General features: G+C 46.2%; 1 protein-coding gene across 1 annotated transcript in view; it reads right to left on the minus strand.

Moving 5' to 3' along the window:
• Nucleotides 1–17,055, minus strand: part of Pitpnc1 (phosphatidylinositol transfer protein cytoplasmic 1) — a 283,056-nt gene that overhangs the window by 79,936 nt on the left and 186,065 nt on the right. The window contains exon 5 of the mRNA XM_006970483.4: nucleotides 16,420–16,491. Coding sequence (XP_006970545.1) covers nucleotides 16,420–16,491 — 72 coding nt within the window. The remainder of the gene's footprint in view (nucleotides 1–16,419; nucleotides 16,492–17,055) is intronic.

Genomic DNA, 17,055 nt, shown 5'->3' on the forward strand with positions numbered 1-17,055 from the left:
TTGGGGGTACACATGCAGAGGCCAGAGATCAATCTTGGGTGTTCTTCAGCTGCCTTCTAGACTGTTCTTTCTTCAAAAAAAATTATGTATGTATGTATGTATGTATGTATGTATGTATGTATGTATGTATGTATGTATATGAGTGTGTTAGCTGCATGTACAACTTTATGCCAGAAGAGGGCATCAGATCCCACTAGAGATGGTTGTGAGCCACCATGTGGGTGCTGAAAATTAATCTCAGAACCTCTGGAAGATCAGCCAGCACTCTTAAGGGCTAAGCCATCTCTCCAGCCCCCAACTTTTTCTTTTTTTGAGACAGAGTCTCACTATGCAGCCCTGGCTGGCTTGGAACTTTTATGCAGACCAGGTTGACCTTGAATTTACAGAGATCTGCCTGTCTCAGCTTCCTGAGAGCTACTCTGTTGGTGCAGGGAACTGAACTTGTGTCCTCTGCAAGAACAGCAAATGCCCTTAATTGCTGGGCATCTCTCCAGCCCAGATTCAAAACATTCTGTGTCATTCAAAGATGACCCCTGGGAATAGTGAGATTTAAAGGGGTGGTGAGTCTCTAAAGTGAAGGCACTCACTAGGTCTCTCGTGACTGAAGCACACACAGAGGAATAGTCTTCAACCTTTGAGTTGAAAGGTTGTAAACCACAAGTGAGGTAAGGTCTGCAGACAGAGGTCTGGCTGCTTTTCTGAAGGCAGGTATGGACTACATGGAAACATGGCAGGACCCTCCGAGTACGTTAGCCCCCATTGTAGCAGGAGCAACCTGTAAAAGTCTCTGAATATTTCACCTAATAAAACTACTTCTTGGAGCTGGGTGTGGTGGCACACATCTTTAATTCCACCACTCGGGAGGCAGAGGCAGGAGGATCTCTGTGATTTTGAGGCCAGCCTGGTCTACAAATAGAGTTCCAGGACAGCTAGGACTGTTATACTGAGAAACGTTGTCTTGAGAAACCAAAAAACAAACAAACAACAACAAAACAAAAACAAAGCCACTTCTTGACTTTGCCCAGTCACTAATCATAGGTAAAGGCACTGGCCTGGTATAACACAGAACAGAAGGAAGGAGGCCCCGCGTTCGGAGGCGTAAAGTCGTTTATACTGGAGATTCCTATTCTCACAAGTGCATAGTAAGGGTTTATTTATTGTATATGTTACCCCTCATCACCCCATGGTGCAAACTTACAAAAGTGAGAAACTGCAGCTACCGTTTCTAAGGCAGGTATGGAACAAATTTGATAACACACACACACACACACACACACACACACACACACACACACACACACACACACCTCTGCAACCACGGGCTGGTGAGATGGTTCTAAAGGCATTTGCCACCATGCCTGAGGACGTGAGTTTGATACCAGGACCCACACAGTGGAAGGAGAGAGCCAACTCCCGCAAGTTGTCCGCAGACTTCTATGTGTGTGCCATGACATGCATGTAAACACACACATACACACCACACAAATTAATTAAAATATCTGCACATAGAAGGCATCACTGATTAGTTTCTTACCCTTAATAAACAAGAGAATTATTTTTTTTCTCAGAGTAGACCTTAGAAAAAGGCAACAGCATGCAGTTTTATGAGTTCTTAGCCAAAGCATAATATTGTCAGCCTGAGTACCCCATGACCCCTTTTTAAAAAACTTTAATTATTTTGAGACAGAGTCTTATCTAGCTCAGGCTCACCTCAAACTTGCTATACAGCTAAGGCTAGCTTTGAACTTCTGATCTTCTCTCCTCCTATACCTCCTCAGAGCTGAGGTTACAGATATGTGATGTCATGTTATGATTCCCTTAAATTAAAAAAAATATTGTTATTATTATCATTTCTGTGTGCATGCACAGATGTTTGTACATGCCACAGTCTGCATGTGAAGGTCAGAGGACCAATATTTTGAGTCAGTTCTCTCCTTTCTGGTGGTCCAACTCAGCTCATCAGGCATGTGTATTTTGCAAAAGTACCTGCCCAATTCTTTCCTATAAAGGACAATCTGCTTTGCTAGGGATTGAGCCCAGAGCACTAACATTTGCTAAGCACACGCTCTACCTCGGAGCTACGCCCCCAGCCACAGTGGGACTGTTTTCTGTTATAGAAATCCCCAACAAAGGCACACCATGTGTGCAACTGGTATCTCAGCTATTCCAAGAGACCCAGATGGTTCTGAGTAAATTTAGCTGGGTGCCGAAAACAAGGTTTCCCCTATAGATCAAAATAATGTTACTAGAAAAAAAATGTTGCTGGGCGGTGGTGGTGCACAGCTTTAATCCCAGCACTCTGGAGGCGGAGGCATCTCTGTGAGTTTGAGAGTAGTCTGGTCTACACAGTGAGTTCCAGGACAGTTAGGGCTACACAGAGAAACCCTGTCTCTCAAAAAAACAAAAAATCTTTGCAATCCTTCACTCCTGAGTACTGTTCTTTGTAAATCCCATATTTTATTTCATTAATTCACTGGAGTTCTGATTTGCACCCAAGGGGAAGTTGACTTAGTAACAAATTCATGACAGATATTTTGAACCTTGGTATACATGACAAAACCCTCAGCATCAGTGTCCTTTACTTGGTTTTGTCCACGAGTGTCTATTCTGTGATGATGTTCATTCATTCACTTACTTTTTCTTTTTTTTCTAAGACGTGCAGTGTCTTGTCCAGTACCCCTGGCTGCCCTCAAACTTCTGACCCTCCTACCTCAGCATCCAGAGTGCTGGGATGACAGCTGTGTGTCACCATGTCTAGCTCATCACAGCATTTAGCTGATGCTTCTCAACAAGTATTTATTAATAGCTTGGCCAGCATAATTAAGATAATTAAAATAACTCTACAGAATGGTCTGCATATTCCAAAGTCATTTTGGACCCTCTAGTTAAAGGGCTGGAGAGAGGGTGGAGCCATTTTTAGAGGCGACTCCGTGAACCTCATATTTAGTCAGCTAAAGTACAAAGTGACTGTGAAAGCTGAGGGAATAGAGATCAGTCTTTAGGGATGGCCAGAGACTCAGTGGGCAAAAGAGCTTGCTTTGAGAGGATGAGGACCTGAGATCAAATCCCTAGAAACCACAGGAGAATACCTAGGAACTAGGTAGCTTGGTGTATGTGGCAGGGAATAAAACTGACCCTGTCTCAACAAGGTGGACAGTAAGGACACAGGGACATGTATACATAAACATACATACAAACACAATATTAGAATAAATAAACAAATGGGTCTTCAGTAGGTGTTAGTAGGGGAAAGATGATTTAAATATGATGTAACATTGGCCAGCATGATAGCTCAGTGGGTAAAGGTGCTCGCTGCCAAGCCTGAGGACCTGAGTTCAATCCCAGGGACCCACATAATGGAAAGACAGAACTGACTCCTGAAGTCTGTCCTCCATAAGCACACTGTGGAATAATGTACCTGCTTGTGAACATACATAGAGACCACACACATACATGAACACACACACACACACACACACACACACACACACACACACACACACACACACACCTAGCGTTGTTCTTAATCTCCGAAGAACCAGTACCAGGTTCAGTGAGCCACAGCTGGCACCCTGCCTGGTTGAAACACAGAGCGTGTGTGCAAATCCAGGAGCAGATGGGAGCATCCAACCCGAAACATTGCTTAGAAACCACGGCCACTGGAAATCATTAACTCGCTTCCATCCGCTCAGCCTCCCCATCCGCTCAGCCTCCTTCCACCGTTCCCTCGCCCCACATCTTTCTTTTAAAGAGGCTATAATACCAGCCAAGACTTGTCCTTGAAGGTGTGTTTATCACAGAGATGGCATCTAGGGACGCTCAGGAGAAATCACTTTACCGAGAGGGTGGTTCTGGACCTCCCTGCAGAGGGGGGATGATAGCCATTCCCTTCCCGGAGCTCTGACAAGTCACGAGCTTCCGAGGAGGCCTGTGGCTGTCCAGGAGAAAGGAAAGAAACACCATTCTGGGCCTGCTTTTTCGATGATCTCCTCCCACAGAGGCTGCTCCTGCGATCAGTTTCTCTGCATGTGTTTGTGGCTGAAATGCATCATTGTGGCTTGAATGTGAGATGCCCCTCACAGGCTCATGGACTGGACACTTGGTCTCCAGCTGTGGTACTATTTTGGGAGGTTCTAGAAACTTCAGGAGCTTAGGTCTCACTGGAGGAAGCAGGTCTCTAAGAGTGTGTTTTTGAAGGTTCCCAGGCCCCAGCTCCTTCCTCTCTACTTCTCATTCACCATGAAAAACACAGATTTTTTTTTTTCCTCCAAACACTCCCAATGCCGTGACACCTGAGTGCACGGACCAAGTGACCATGGACTGAGAGGGTTGAAACTTGGAGCCAAAATAAATCCACCACTTTCTTTTGTCAGGTAATTAGTCATTAGTGATAAAATAAAAGTAGCCAGTTCACGGGTCGGTGACATGCCTCAGCAGTTACTGGCCACACAACCCTGACAATAGAGAATCCATTAAAAAAAAAGCCAGATGTAGTGGCTTGTGTCTGGAATCCCACTGCTCCTTGTGAGATAAGAGTTGGAGACAGAACAACCCAGAAGCTCACATGTGCAGTGTACTGGAGCGATCAACAAGAGAGACCCTGATTCAACACTGTTGGCGACCAGAGCACTGACTCCCACAAGTCACAGGCATAACACACTGGAGCGCATAGATATCCACATACAACAAATAAGTAAGGAAAAGTAACTAATGCATGCATTCACAAAGGACACTCAACATCCTCCGTGGGAGCAGGAGATGGGGATGCACTCATGTGTGGAACTCAAAACAGCATCACTGGACCACATGGAGATGGCGGGTGCTGTCACTCATAATTACAAAATGCTATCGCCACTGAAATGCATTGTGTGTGTGTGTGTGTGTGTGTGTGTGTGTGTGTGTGTGTGTGTGTGTGTGTGTTTGGTTTTTTGAGACAGGGTTTCTGTGTGTAGTTTTGGTGCCTGTTCTGGATCTCGCTCAGTAGACCAGGCTGGCCTCAAACTCACAGAGATCTGCCTGGCTCTGCCTCCCCAGTGCTGGGATGAAAGGCGTGCGCTGCCACTGGGTGGCTTTGAAATGCATTTTTACTCCAGGGTTGCTAAAACATGAAAAACAATGACATAGAATTGATGGAACATGGACGAGCTGATGACTGCAAGCATATTACAGCCTTACTATGTGCGGTAAGCACTGACCTGAGGACACCACATGGTCAGAAGATTACAGCCCTACTATGTGCGGTAAGCACCGACCTGAGGACACCACATGGTCAGAAGATTACAGCCCTACTATGTGCGGTAAGCACCGACCTGAGGACACCACATGGTCAGAAGATTACAGCCCTACTATGTGCGGTAAGCACCGACCTGAGGACGCCACATGGTCAGCATGCTCTGTACTCATAAGCACCTCAGGAGTCAGAACCATCAAGCTGAGTGACAAGGTCACAAGAGAGTGAAAGAACAGGTCTAAACCAGTTAAGTGGCTGGGCTGGGAATCAAGTCCTACTGATCCAGTTCTAGACCCTGTGATCTTCATGCCTGCACTATCCTGTCTCTACAGTGTTGAACGCTGGCTTGAATAACAAGGCAGGCGCTTCTTGCAGGGCAGAGGGGGCTGTGCTAAGCAGAATCCTTTCCAGGTGAACGAGACCCCAAGAAGAACAGTGTATAAAACAAGAGCGCCCATCGTCCTGGCAAGGAGTCACCACACAGAGCATCTGGTCCTTGGGCCAGGGACCACACACCCTCCTCCAGCTTGGCGAAATGAACTCAGGAGCACCGCCTCTGAGGATGCCCCAGCGTGGTGAGAAAAGCGTGGGGACTGCAGCCTTCAGAAATGGGCCAACTTAGCATCTGTCCTCCAGATGAATTTCACTATTCATAGAGGTGCACGAGTCTGACTCTCAAGCCTTTCCCATGACTGAAGTCAACGAGAAGACCCGCCGTTGACTGGGCATGAGTCATCTCACTGTATCCTCCTCCCGTGAGTCCTCTGACCCGAGCCATGTTTCCTCATTTGTCGTCTGGGATGTAGGCTGACGGACTCTCATGAGCTCTGGGCTGCAGAGCATTGCTCAGCCCTGTTTGGCCCAAGGCTAGTCAGTGATTTTGCTGAACTTAGTACATCAGTCTGCTGAGTGGGTCTGGCCAGCTGCTAGCTCTTGGCAGACTTCTAAAGTGTCCTCATCCAAAATGCTCCAAGACCCAAAGGTTGCTGGCTACCATCTGTCATGAGCAATCCATCCACAGAAGCACCAAAAACGGCTCCATAAACATAAACACAAAGACCTAGGTAAATAAACAAGAGAGCCAAGCTTTGTTTTTTTAGAGCGAAGTACAGTGGTTTCCCACAGCAATTAGGTCTCTTGTAGGGGGTTGGGGGTGGGGGGGGGTGAAGACAAATATTTGGAAAACAATTGCAAATCTAGTGGATGGGGCTGAGAATGAATGGATTCTAGAAAGTGGTCGGGGAGGGGTGTCATGTCTCATGGCACAAGACTGGAGCGGGTATCTTTTTCAAAATTCAAAAGGTAAGTCCGTCACCACTATAATCCTAGTACTTTGGAGGCAGAGGGAGGAGGATCATGAATTCAAAGCCAGCCTGGGCTATGCAGTGAGTCTGAGGCCAGCCTGGGCTATGGAAGGAAATCGTGACACACAACAAGAACAAGCTGAGATCCCTTCTGCTCCTACTTCATCCAGGCCGACAACCATGGTAAATTTGCTGTCTGAATATTTATAAAATAAAATTGGTTTTAGAATATGTAAATAATCAATAAGAAAAATATTCCTAAATTATTTTTTTAAATTTTAACATACTTCTTTGTCGTGTATGTATGTGCATGATGTGTGCGGCGGCCCAGTGAACACGTGGAGGTCAGGGATCAGTTGTGGGAGTCAGTTCTCTCCTGCCCCCATGAGTCCCAGGGATCGTCAGCTGACTCCACTTTCTTTGTGTCTGTAGCACAAAGAGAAAGAGGTTCTTTGGTTCTTTTTGGTTCTTTGATCAAAATTTGTCCTATTTTTGGACTCTCCTTTTTTCCATCTGATTTTATAATCAATTTAGGACAAGCACTACTGATCCCATGAGTATGTATGATCTACCACAGCCAGGCATCTAGACTTCAGAAGCGGGGGTGGGGTGGTGGGGGTGGGGGTGCTGCTGCATGGCTATAACCTCAGAACTGGGGCGCTGAGGCAGGAGGCTTGCTACAAGTTTAAGGCCAGCCTGGGTGACAACGTGAGATCCTGTTTCAAAACCCAAGAGTTCTGGCCTGTTTTCTTCCCCCGTCCCTTCAGTTGTATTTGTCTGCTTATTTTACTGTGATTGAACGTAGGATAAACCCTGAGGAAAGGGTCATCCATAAGTGTGGTTGTGCGGCTCTCAGGGGGTCACCGTGGAAAGCATATTATGTCCCTTTGTTCCCTCACTGTGTGATGTGAACTCGACTCCTTGTGGGACGGGGTAGATGACGGTGTAGAACCAAGGCGTCATCTCTGGAACGGCACTTAAGTGGCAGCAGAGTCTGTTCCGCGGCACTCAGCTCCAGCAGTGGTTTTAGCACCCACCGATGGCCTGCTGCTGTGGTAGTGGCAACATGGACATCCAGATCTTGACGCTTCATACTTGGTCATTTCCTTCCTAGCTCCGACTCCCTGTTTCCCAGCAATGACTCACCACTCTCTCTTTGATTATGTGGCTTTGAGCCAGTCTGGTTACTTGTCTTGGTAAAAATGGCAGCAGCCAGCAGAGGTGGGTATTTCCACGTACATCACAACAGGGGAGAAACAGGCCAAACAGAAAGCAAACACTGTTTTCAGCTATATCTACTACTAGTGATGAATAATAATTCTAGCTGGCATTGTGACTATACCTCAGGTCCAGAGGGCCGACCTTCACCCCGGACATACCTTCCTCTGGCTCATTTTTGTTTGACTGTTTACTAGTTTGAAACAGGGTTTCATTCTGTAGCCCGGGTTGGCACAGAACTCACCAATCAGCCCAAGTTGGCTTTAAACTGAAGGCGATCCTCTTGCCTCAGACTCCTACCTGCTGGGGTAACAGGTATGAGTGACCACAATTCACCTGTTGTTATTTTAAATATTCAGCTCTCATGGGGCTAGAGAGATGGCTCAGTGGTTAGAGCACTGGCTGCTCTTGTAGAGGACCTGGGTTCAATTTTCAGCACCCACATGGTGGTTTACAACCACCCATAATTCCAATTCCAGGGGAATCTGATGTTCTGTTCTGGTCTCCATGGGCACTGCATGCATGTGGCATACATACATACATGCAGGCAACACACTCATACACATAAGACATTAAATAGAAAATATCTTTAAAAAAATCCAATTTTCAGATCACAAATTGTACCACAAATAGGAAAGGCCACATCATCAGGAATCAAATAAGACCTGAGTTTCTATTGTCCTCAAACTGGTACTTTTGGTCAGAGATTGATGGATGTCATTGACTTTCCACTTCATAGACCCAAGTGGATAAAAATCCTCCCAAACTGAAAATGAGGGTGTTTCATGCAGCCTTATGTATTTATTTTTGTCATGTGCTGCCTTATTAGAGAAAATTGCGGATTTTGTAGGTGTCTGCCTATAAAAATCGAAGGTTAAAAACAGAACCATAAAGGTTGACGATGTATCTAAAAATAAAGGAACTGCTTTTTCATCTCCCTCTAATCCTCAGTTAGAAGCCACTGAAGGAGAAGATGACCACCCTCGGAGACCTGGAATCTGGACGCTCTGGTTCTCACCGGCAGCCCTACTTCACAGAGTAATTTCAGTACACTTTGCAATGTGTCAATAAATTACTTCAGCGTGTTGCCCTCTGGATGTTGCAAATACCAATCATGAAATAAACTTTGTGATCACCAGTGTGAGATCTAAGCCAGGATAAAAACAGCTCTCTTGATTCTTCTCCTTTTTTTTTTTTTTTTTTTTTTGTTGTTTTTTTGTTTTTTGTTTTTCGAGACAGGGTTTCTCTGTGTAGTTTTGGTGCCTGTCTTGGATCTCGCTCTGTAGCCCAGGCTGGCCTCGAACTCACAGAGATCTGCCTGGCTCTGCCTCCCAAGTGCTCCCAGCTCTCCCGAAACTCCAGATTCTCCATCCTCTAGCTGCTTACTCTCAGGGTCACTACTTGGGCTCAGGATGAGAGCATTTCTGGCCACATCTCCAAGGCAACACCAGCTGAGTCCAGTTCAAGTGTCAAAGTGTTGATGCAGCTCCCCTAAAGGTGGCCCAGAGATGAAATTTGACTTCTCTGGGAAGATCTGTAGTTAACTAAATGAGATGGTGTAGTTTCCTAAAACCAAGAATGTCTCAATGATTGAAAATGAGTCTTAAGGGGCTGCAGAGATGACCAGTGGTTAGAGCACATTGGCTGCTCTCCCAGAGGACCCAGGTTTGATTTCCAGCACCCATATAGTAGCTCAAAACTGCTGTGGATATCACTCTATATAAATAAAACACTGATGGCCAGTGACCAGGCAGGAAGTATAGGCGGGACAAAGAGAGAGGAGAATTGGGGAAACAGGAAGAAGGAGGAGAGACACTGCAGCCACCGCCAGGACAAGCAGCATGTAAAGACGCCGGTAAGCCACCAGCCACGTGGCAAGGTATAGATTTATAAAAATGGGTCAATTTAAGATATAAGAACAGTTAGCAAGAAGCCTGCCACGGCCATACAGTTTATAAATATTATAAGCGTCTGAGTGATTGTTTTATACGTGGATTGTGGGACTGCGGGGTTTGGTGGAACCTGGAGAGAAGCTCTCCAGCAACACAAAACTCTAACTCCAGAATCAGGGGATCCAATCCCCCTTCTGGCTTCTGCAGGCACTTCATACATAGAGTACCCAGAGGTACCCGCAGCCACAGCATCCACATGTGAAAAGATAAATCAATAAAAATAAAAAGAGGAAATGAGTCTCAAGCCATGCCTGGTGGTACAAGGCCTGTAATCCCAGCTAATGAAGTGGATGAGGCAAGAGGATTGGCAGTTGAAGGCCAGCCTGAGCTACAAAGGGAGTTCAGGGCTAGCGTGGGCAACTCAGTGCGACCCTGTCTCAACACGCCATGTAGAATCTGGGTGCAGCCACATGTGCCACAATCCCAGTGCTGGGGAGGTAGAAGATCCCTGAGGCTCACAGGCCAGCCACTGAAGACTAACCAGTGACCTCTAGGTTCTCTAAATAACGTGGAGAGCAGTCCAGGAAGATACATGCCATTGACAACTCTCTCTCTCTCTCTCTCTCTCTCTCTCTCTCTCTCTCTCTCTCTCTCTCTCTCTCTCTCTCTCTCTCACACACACACACACACACACACACACACACACACACACACACACGTTTTCAAAAAGGCCTGGGGAGGCTGTATCTCAGTGGTAGAGTACTTGTTTAGCATGGACAAAACCCTGTGTTCTAACCCCTAGGACTATAGAAGAAGATAACTGAGGAATGTAGAGCAATCAGAAGCTGGGCTTGAAAGCCATGGAAGGTCTTCCTCAGGACCCTAGAGTTCTGGAACCTTCTATCTTTTGTCACTTGTCTCCCTGGGTAATTTTACCTGACTCATGGTCTAAATCTCTGTGAACTGTGTCTTCACATATCCAACTGCCTACCTGCCATTTCCTCTTGAAGGTCTCACAGAATCTCAGACATCACCTTGATTGTCCTCTCAGAATCTGTCTCTCTACTGTTCCCCTGGAAGAACAGAGACACCATCACTGACCCAGGTCAAAGGCTAAAACAAATGGTAAATCAAGAAACTTCTGCCCCTTTCTCACACACCACATCAATTCCAACAGAAAGCAAATGTTTTGATACATGCTTTTTTTTTTTTTTTTTTTTAAGCTGAGGATCGAACCCAGGGCCTTGTGCTTGCTAGGCAAGTGCTCTACCACTGAGCTAAATCCCCAACCCTGTAAATGTTTTGAAAACGTACCCATTTCTCTTGGTTTTGTCCATGGCTACCTTTCCAGCCCAAGCCACCATTTTGGTTTGGATTATAGCAAAGCTAAACAACAAACAAAAAATCCCCAAACTTGTTGATGAACAATTTTTTTAAACAATTTGGACCATATCAAAATTTCATCAGGAAAACGCCATTAACCCAAGTACAGTCACCATGGAGGTGATGGTTTGTATCAAACATGTACACGGTACCTTCTAGTTTATGTGGTGTTTTCCTGCAAGCTCACTTCCAGGAACCCTCCACACTTGCCAGCATTACCAATGTCATACTCTTTGATAAAGAAGCAGAGTCCCTGATTGGCCAAAGCAACTGCCTACAGTCAGAGATGGACGTGAGCACTGATCCATCTGCCTGTGCCATAAGGAGCAACTCTGCTGCCTTTCATTACGACACAGACAGACTAGAAACTCCACATTGCAAATACTTCTTCCAGGGATGGCTCTGGAGAGAGCTTAATTTCCTGGAACTGGAAAAGAATGAGACATCCTTTTCTTCTTACCAGAGAGAGGACTTTGCTCCAGGAAGAATTATGTCCTTGATGATACACACACAGCTAACAAAATATAGACAGGCTGATGCTTACAAAAATAGACACTCCCCCCCCCCATTTTTTTTAGTGTGAATGTGTGTCTGTATTTGTATGTGCACACACACACACACACACACACACACACACACACACACACACACACACACACACACGTTGATGTTGGGATCATCTTGGAATACCCTCCCACCTTAGTCCTTGAGGCAGGGACCTTAATCAAACCCAGAGCTCTCTGATATGGCTAGTCTTGTTAGCCAGCTTGCTTGCCCTGAGGATCCATCTCCACCTTCTGAGGCTAGAATAACAGGTGGGCTCCATAGTCACCCAGCGTCTAGGTATGTTTCTGGGGATCCAAAGTCTGGTCCTCACGCTTAAAAGCCTGTACCATTTCCCCAGACCACAAAGACCTTTTGGAGATGCTTCTGCTTTCATGAGAAGGAAGATGTAAAGCCAATTGGACAGCCTGGTTTACTAAATATTTATATATAAATCTGTTGGTGCTCAGCTTTTTTGTCCCTTAGATCTACCCAGGGGGAGGTGTTAAAAATCCTAATGCCTATATTCCACCTATGATCAGTGAAACCATTGTCCCTTGGGCAGGGACAGCAGCCTAGGACTGCTGAATTTTCTGGATGATTTCAGCACAAAGTCATGATTAGAACCACTGATTTAGATTGTCACGGTAGGTGAGCATGGCACATTCTATATCTGTCCCACCAAGAGAACAGACGAGGCTGAGCCACAGGGTGAACTCATTTGGAGAAGTCAGCTTTCTATAGCGTTCCCTGATTCTTTGTGTTGAACAATCTGTACCTGTTACCAAATAAACAAAAGTCCCAGAGGGAAGGGCCCGAAGTAGTTAAAACTTCTCAGTGAGATGGCTTAGCATGTAAAGACACTGGCCTGATGTTTGAGCCCTGGGGCCTACGTGGTAGGAAGAGAGAGGCAATTCCTACAGGCTGTCCTCTGACTACACGTGTGTGCCATGTTCATGCTCTTACACACACACACACACACACACACACACACACACACACACACACACACCAATAAACAAGTTCTCAGATGAGCTGGGTTTGGTAACACATGCCTATAATCCCAGCAGCTGAGAGGCTGAGGGAAGAGGATGATCCAAGAGTGAGGACAGCCTGTGTATGGAGTTCAAGGCTAGCCTGGACCACACAAACAGACAGACAGACAGACAGACAGACAGACAAGCTAGCTAGGCGAGGTGAGAACTGCTACTTAGAATGCTGCCTACTTCGTTTAGGAGGGGAAGCAGAGGCCAGGCTGCCCCCATTAACCTCTTGTCACACTGTCACCCCGAAGCAGCTGTCACAGGAGGGGTCTCCCCTTCAGCAAACTAGTCAGTGCTGATCACTGACTCTCTCCAATCCAGATTTACAGCCTTGGACAAACAACAGAACCTTGCTTTGGCATGGCCCCATCCTCCCCAGCATTAATTAAGGGCTAAACAATTCCCATCAGTTTGTGCGTGAAATCAACGGGCCTCAATTTAAGACAACTTGGCCATTGTGTCTCGGCTGACAGAACCACAGTTTGCAGGTTTACACAAACATACACTTACTCGTTTCTTCTTTAATGAGACTATATTTCTGTCTAGTCATCTTGAAAATGTGTTTTTACTAGATTTTGGATCACATTTATGACTGAGATGATAACTGATAATAAGATAGCAACATGCACTCCATTCAGACACTAATCAATGGGATTATTACCAGACTCTTTCAATTTAATTATTGCTTCTTATCAGCATCCATTTCATTAAAGTTTTGGCAGGTAAGGGTGGAAACGGCGCAGATAGATGTGTGAAGGATGTTAGCTGAATGATAAGCCCATAGACACAAAAAAGGCAGAGGTGAACTGAGTTTATTAAATAAGAGTGAAATACCCACAATGCACTACTTTCTATACTCCGCCTCCAGGCCCAACAAAGACATAGCTGAACAAGGCGTGGGCTTATGGCTTTGGCTCAGACCCTGGCTGGATAGAGTTACCTTGTCGTCATTAAAATCAGATAAATACGCCCTTGTGATTTGCAAGCATTTGGGAGCCTGAGTGAAATCCACAGCCTTTCTTTTCTCCTCCTGGAATCAACATTAAAGTGCTACTGATATGTAAATTAGAGAAGGGTACAAGGCAAGGGGGGTGCAGTGGGGTGTGGTGGGGTGCAGTGGGGTGCAGTGTGGTGTGGTGGGGGGCGTAACCAACAAGTGGAGCCTGGACTCTGCTCCAGTGGCCCCAGGAGTCGCACATGGAGAACTGGCAGTAGTCAGGCAGAGACGAGGGTGGGGAGCCTGACTTAACCTGTGAGGTTCAAGACACCCCCTCTGCCAGCTACACGCGGAGAGAAGATTTGAATGAACTCACAAGGAATGAAGCTCAGAGAAATAGAGAACAAGAAAAAGAATTTGTTTGGAAAGACTATTTTTAAATTTAATTTTATTATTATTTTGTATTTTGCCTACACGTATGTCTGGGTACCATGTGCATGCCTGGTGCCCAGGAAGGTCAGAAGGAGGAGGGAGAGTGTTGGATCCCCTGGAACTGGAGTCACAGCCAGTTGTGAGGCATTGAATACCGGTGCTAACAAATGAACTCGGGTCTTCGGCAAGAGTAGCAAGTGCTCTTAACCTCCAAACCATCCACCTCTCCAACCCCCAAAACCCACATTTTTTCCCAACGGTTCCAGGAGGAGCAGTTCTGGCATCTGGTTTTTAACTATGCTTTTCCTGATCTCCTAGAGCTATGTCAACCGTCAGGCTCATTTTAATCTCCAGCGAGCAGCAAGAAGAGCACTGACATGGAGAAGGCCATGCAGCCATCAGAAACCCCATGCGAGAACCGGGGAGAAGATGGTTCAGTAGGTAAGCTGCTTGCTGTACAAGCCTGAGAACCTGAGTTGGGATCCGTAGCACCATCAAGAAGAGCTGGGCACGATGACCTTCCACTTGCCTGTAATCCTAGTGCCAGTGAAGCCGAGACAGGCAGATCCCTGAGGCAGCCTGGCAGAATCAGAGAATGCCAGGTTCAGTGAGAAACGTGTTCTCAAAAACTAAGGCCGAGAACCATTGAGAAATAGACATAGTGTTGACCTCCGGCCTACACATACATCTCAAGTGGGGAAGAGTACGCCATGCCTCGTTTAAAATAGCATACTGTATGATTCAATTTGGGAGGAACTGGTTAAAAAATCACTAATGTCTTGTAATGTGAGTCAAAGGGATATGGGTATTCATCTCTGAATCATGGGATTGCTCTTGGATTTCCTTTTGGAGCTTTTTTTTTCCATTGCACATTTTAAGTTTTAAAAACTGTATATTAATTTTCCAATCAGAAAAGGTCACGCTTGCCAAGATTAGCATGCACCATTTGTGACATCATTTCAGACATTGTGGTTTTGATAAAGCCGGCCAGCAAAGTGCACGGATTTTGGGCTGTGGACAGGGACAACCCTCTCCATTTCCTTTGTGTTGTGACCACATTGAGGTGATGCTCACTATGAAGCTCCTGAACCTGATGGCAGGGGAGTAGCCCAGCTAGTGATATTATTCTTTCTGGAAAGTTCTAGGAACTCTGGAGCAGGCATATATGGCTGAGACCACCTGTGGGGAGATCAATTGAGTACTCGAATTTTTTTCTGGAAAGGCCAAAGTTTCATGGGTCATGTAACAACCAATCACCTTCGTGGATGAGAAGCATCATACATATTGGATGAGTGTGGCTGGATACCAATAAATCTTTATTTATAAAGAAAGTAGTTTGTCAGAGCAGTGGGTGTGCACATCTTTAATCCCAGCACTCAGGAGGCAGAGGCAAGTGGATCTCTGAGTTCGAGGCCTGCCTGGTCTACAGAGTGAGTTCCAGGACATCCAGGGCTACAGAGAAACCCTGTCTCAAAAAGAAAAAAGAAAGTGGGAACATTTGGGCTGGGGATATGGCTTTATGGGTAAAAGGACTGACCATACAAGGGTGAGGGCCAGAGTCTGGGTCTCTAGGACTCACATAAACGCTGAACGGATGTGGCAGTCCAAGATCCCCAGACAAGGGGCTAGCCAGACTAGCCATGCCAGGCAGCTCTGAGTTCACCTGAGAGACGCTGCTGCCGCAATGAATACGGTGGAGAGGAAGATGATGAATGCCTCAATGAATAAGATAAGATGATCAAGGAAGACATGAGACAACCACCTCAGGTCTCCATCTACACATAATCACACACACGCATATGTACCCTCATGCACATGGGCACCCATTCACACATGAACACACACACACACACACACACACACACACACACACACATTGCAGGAGTATCATCCACACATACCTATGAACAGAAAACCAAACCAAGCCAAAACAAAGTAGTTTGCCATCACCTCTTGAGTCCAGCTTTCCTGTCAAAATTCAAGAAGCAGACAGGACCAAGTACCAACCGGTCAGTCCCTGCTCAGACTATTATAGAAAGCATCCCCCACGCATCTCCCATTCCCAGATTCTGTTCTGGCCATTGTGTTCGGCATACACTTCTCAATGAGTATTGGAATTTGCCTGGAGCTGAGTGTGGTAGCCCAGGCCCTGCAACCCTGGCACTTGAGAGGTGCGGTCAGAAACAGAATCAGAGAAATGGGAGTTTCCATTGTCCTCTCCACTTCTCATGGTGCAGAGAGGCCCCTTGGAGCGACACACAGGTTAGAAGAGAGAAAAGCTAGACTACAAGGTAGACCACGACTAGTCCCAAAGGTCCAAGGCCAGAACCTCTCTGAGGTCTGACCAGGGCTGAGCGAGGTATTGTGACCTTCAGAGGCTAAGACTCGAGGGATGCACCGAGTCAGGGGAGCGCGTGGGGGGAGGGGAGCTACTCACGCTGTCGTTGCTTCCTTTGTTGTCCTCATACTTGGTTTCTATGTGGATGGAGAATTTCGGCAGGAAGGAACACTGGGGAGAAAAAGCAGACTTTGATTAGCACTGCAGTTCCCTCTCGTCATGTCTTTTTTTAGTGTGGCTCGGGGCTGCTGGCTTGACTACTAGGTTGGGAGCACAGGTCCTAACAGCAGAAAGGTAAGGTATGTTATACATTCTGGAGAAGCCACTACCATGAGCACCGTTTCCTCCAGAAGTCAGTAAGCAGTGCTGGGAAAGGCAATGGCCCAGAAGCACATTTCCAAAGGGAAATATGGGCTGCGGATCCTGACACCAGTGACGGAATGCAGGCGCCTGTTACAGAAGCCAACCCCAGGTCTGGAGAACTCACCTGCTCACCAGGGACCCCACCCTAACCCTTATGTTAATGTGTATACAAAATTAGGGAGGTGGCACAGTACAACCTTGAGATCAGAGATTACTGGTCAGCTAGGTGTATGTGAGCACGTGTATGTGTGGCATGTATGTATAGATATGTGTGTGTGTGCATGCACATGTGAGCATGCACAGGAGCATATAGATGCTGATGGTCTCTGTTGGATATATTTCTCAATTACTCTCCACCTCAATTTTGGGATG

The sequence above is a fragment of the Peromyscus maniculatus genome, chromosome 8 (assembly GCF_049852395.1).
Source record: "Peromyscus maniculatus bairdii isolate BWxNUB_F1_BW_parent chromosome 8, HU_Pman_BW_mat_3.1, whole genome shotgun sequence".
In the NCBI taxonomy this organism is placed as follows: Eukaryota; Metazoa; Chordata; class Mammalia; order Rodentia; family Cricetidae; genus Peromyscus; species Peromyscus maniculatus.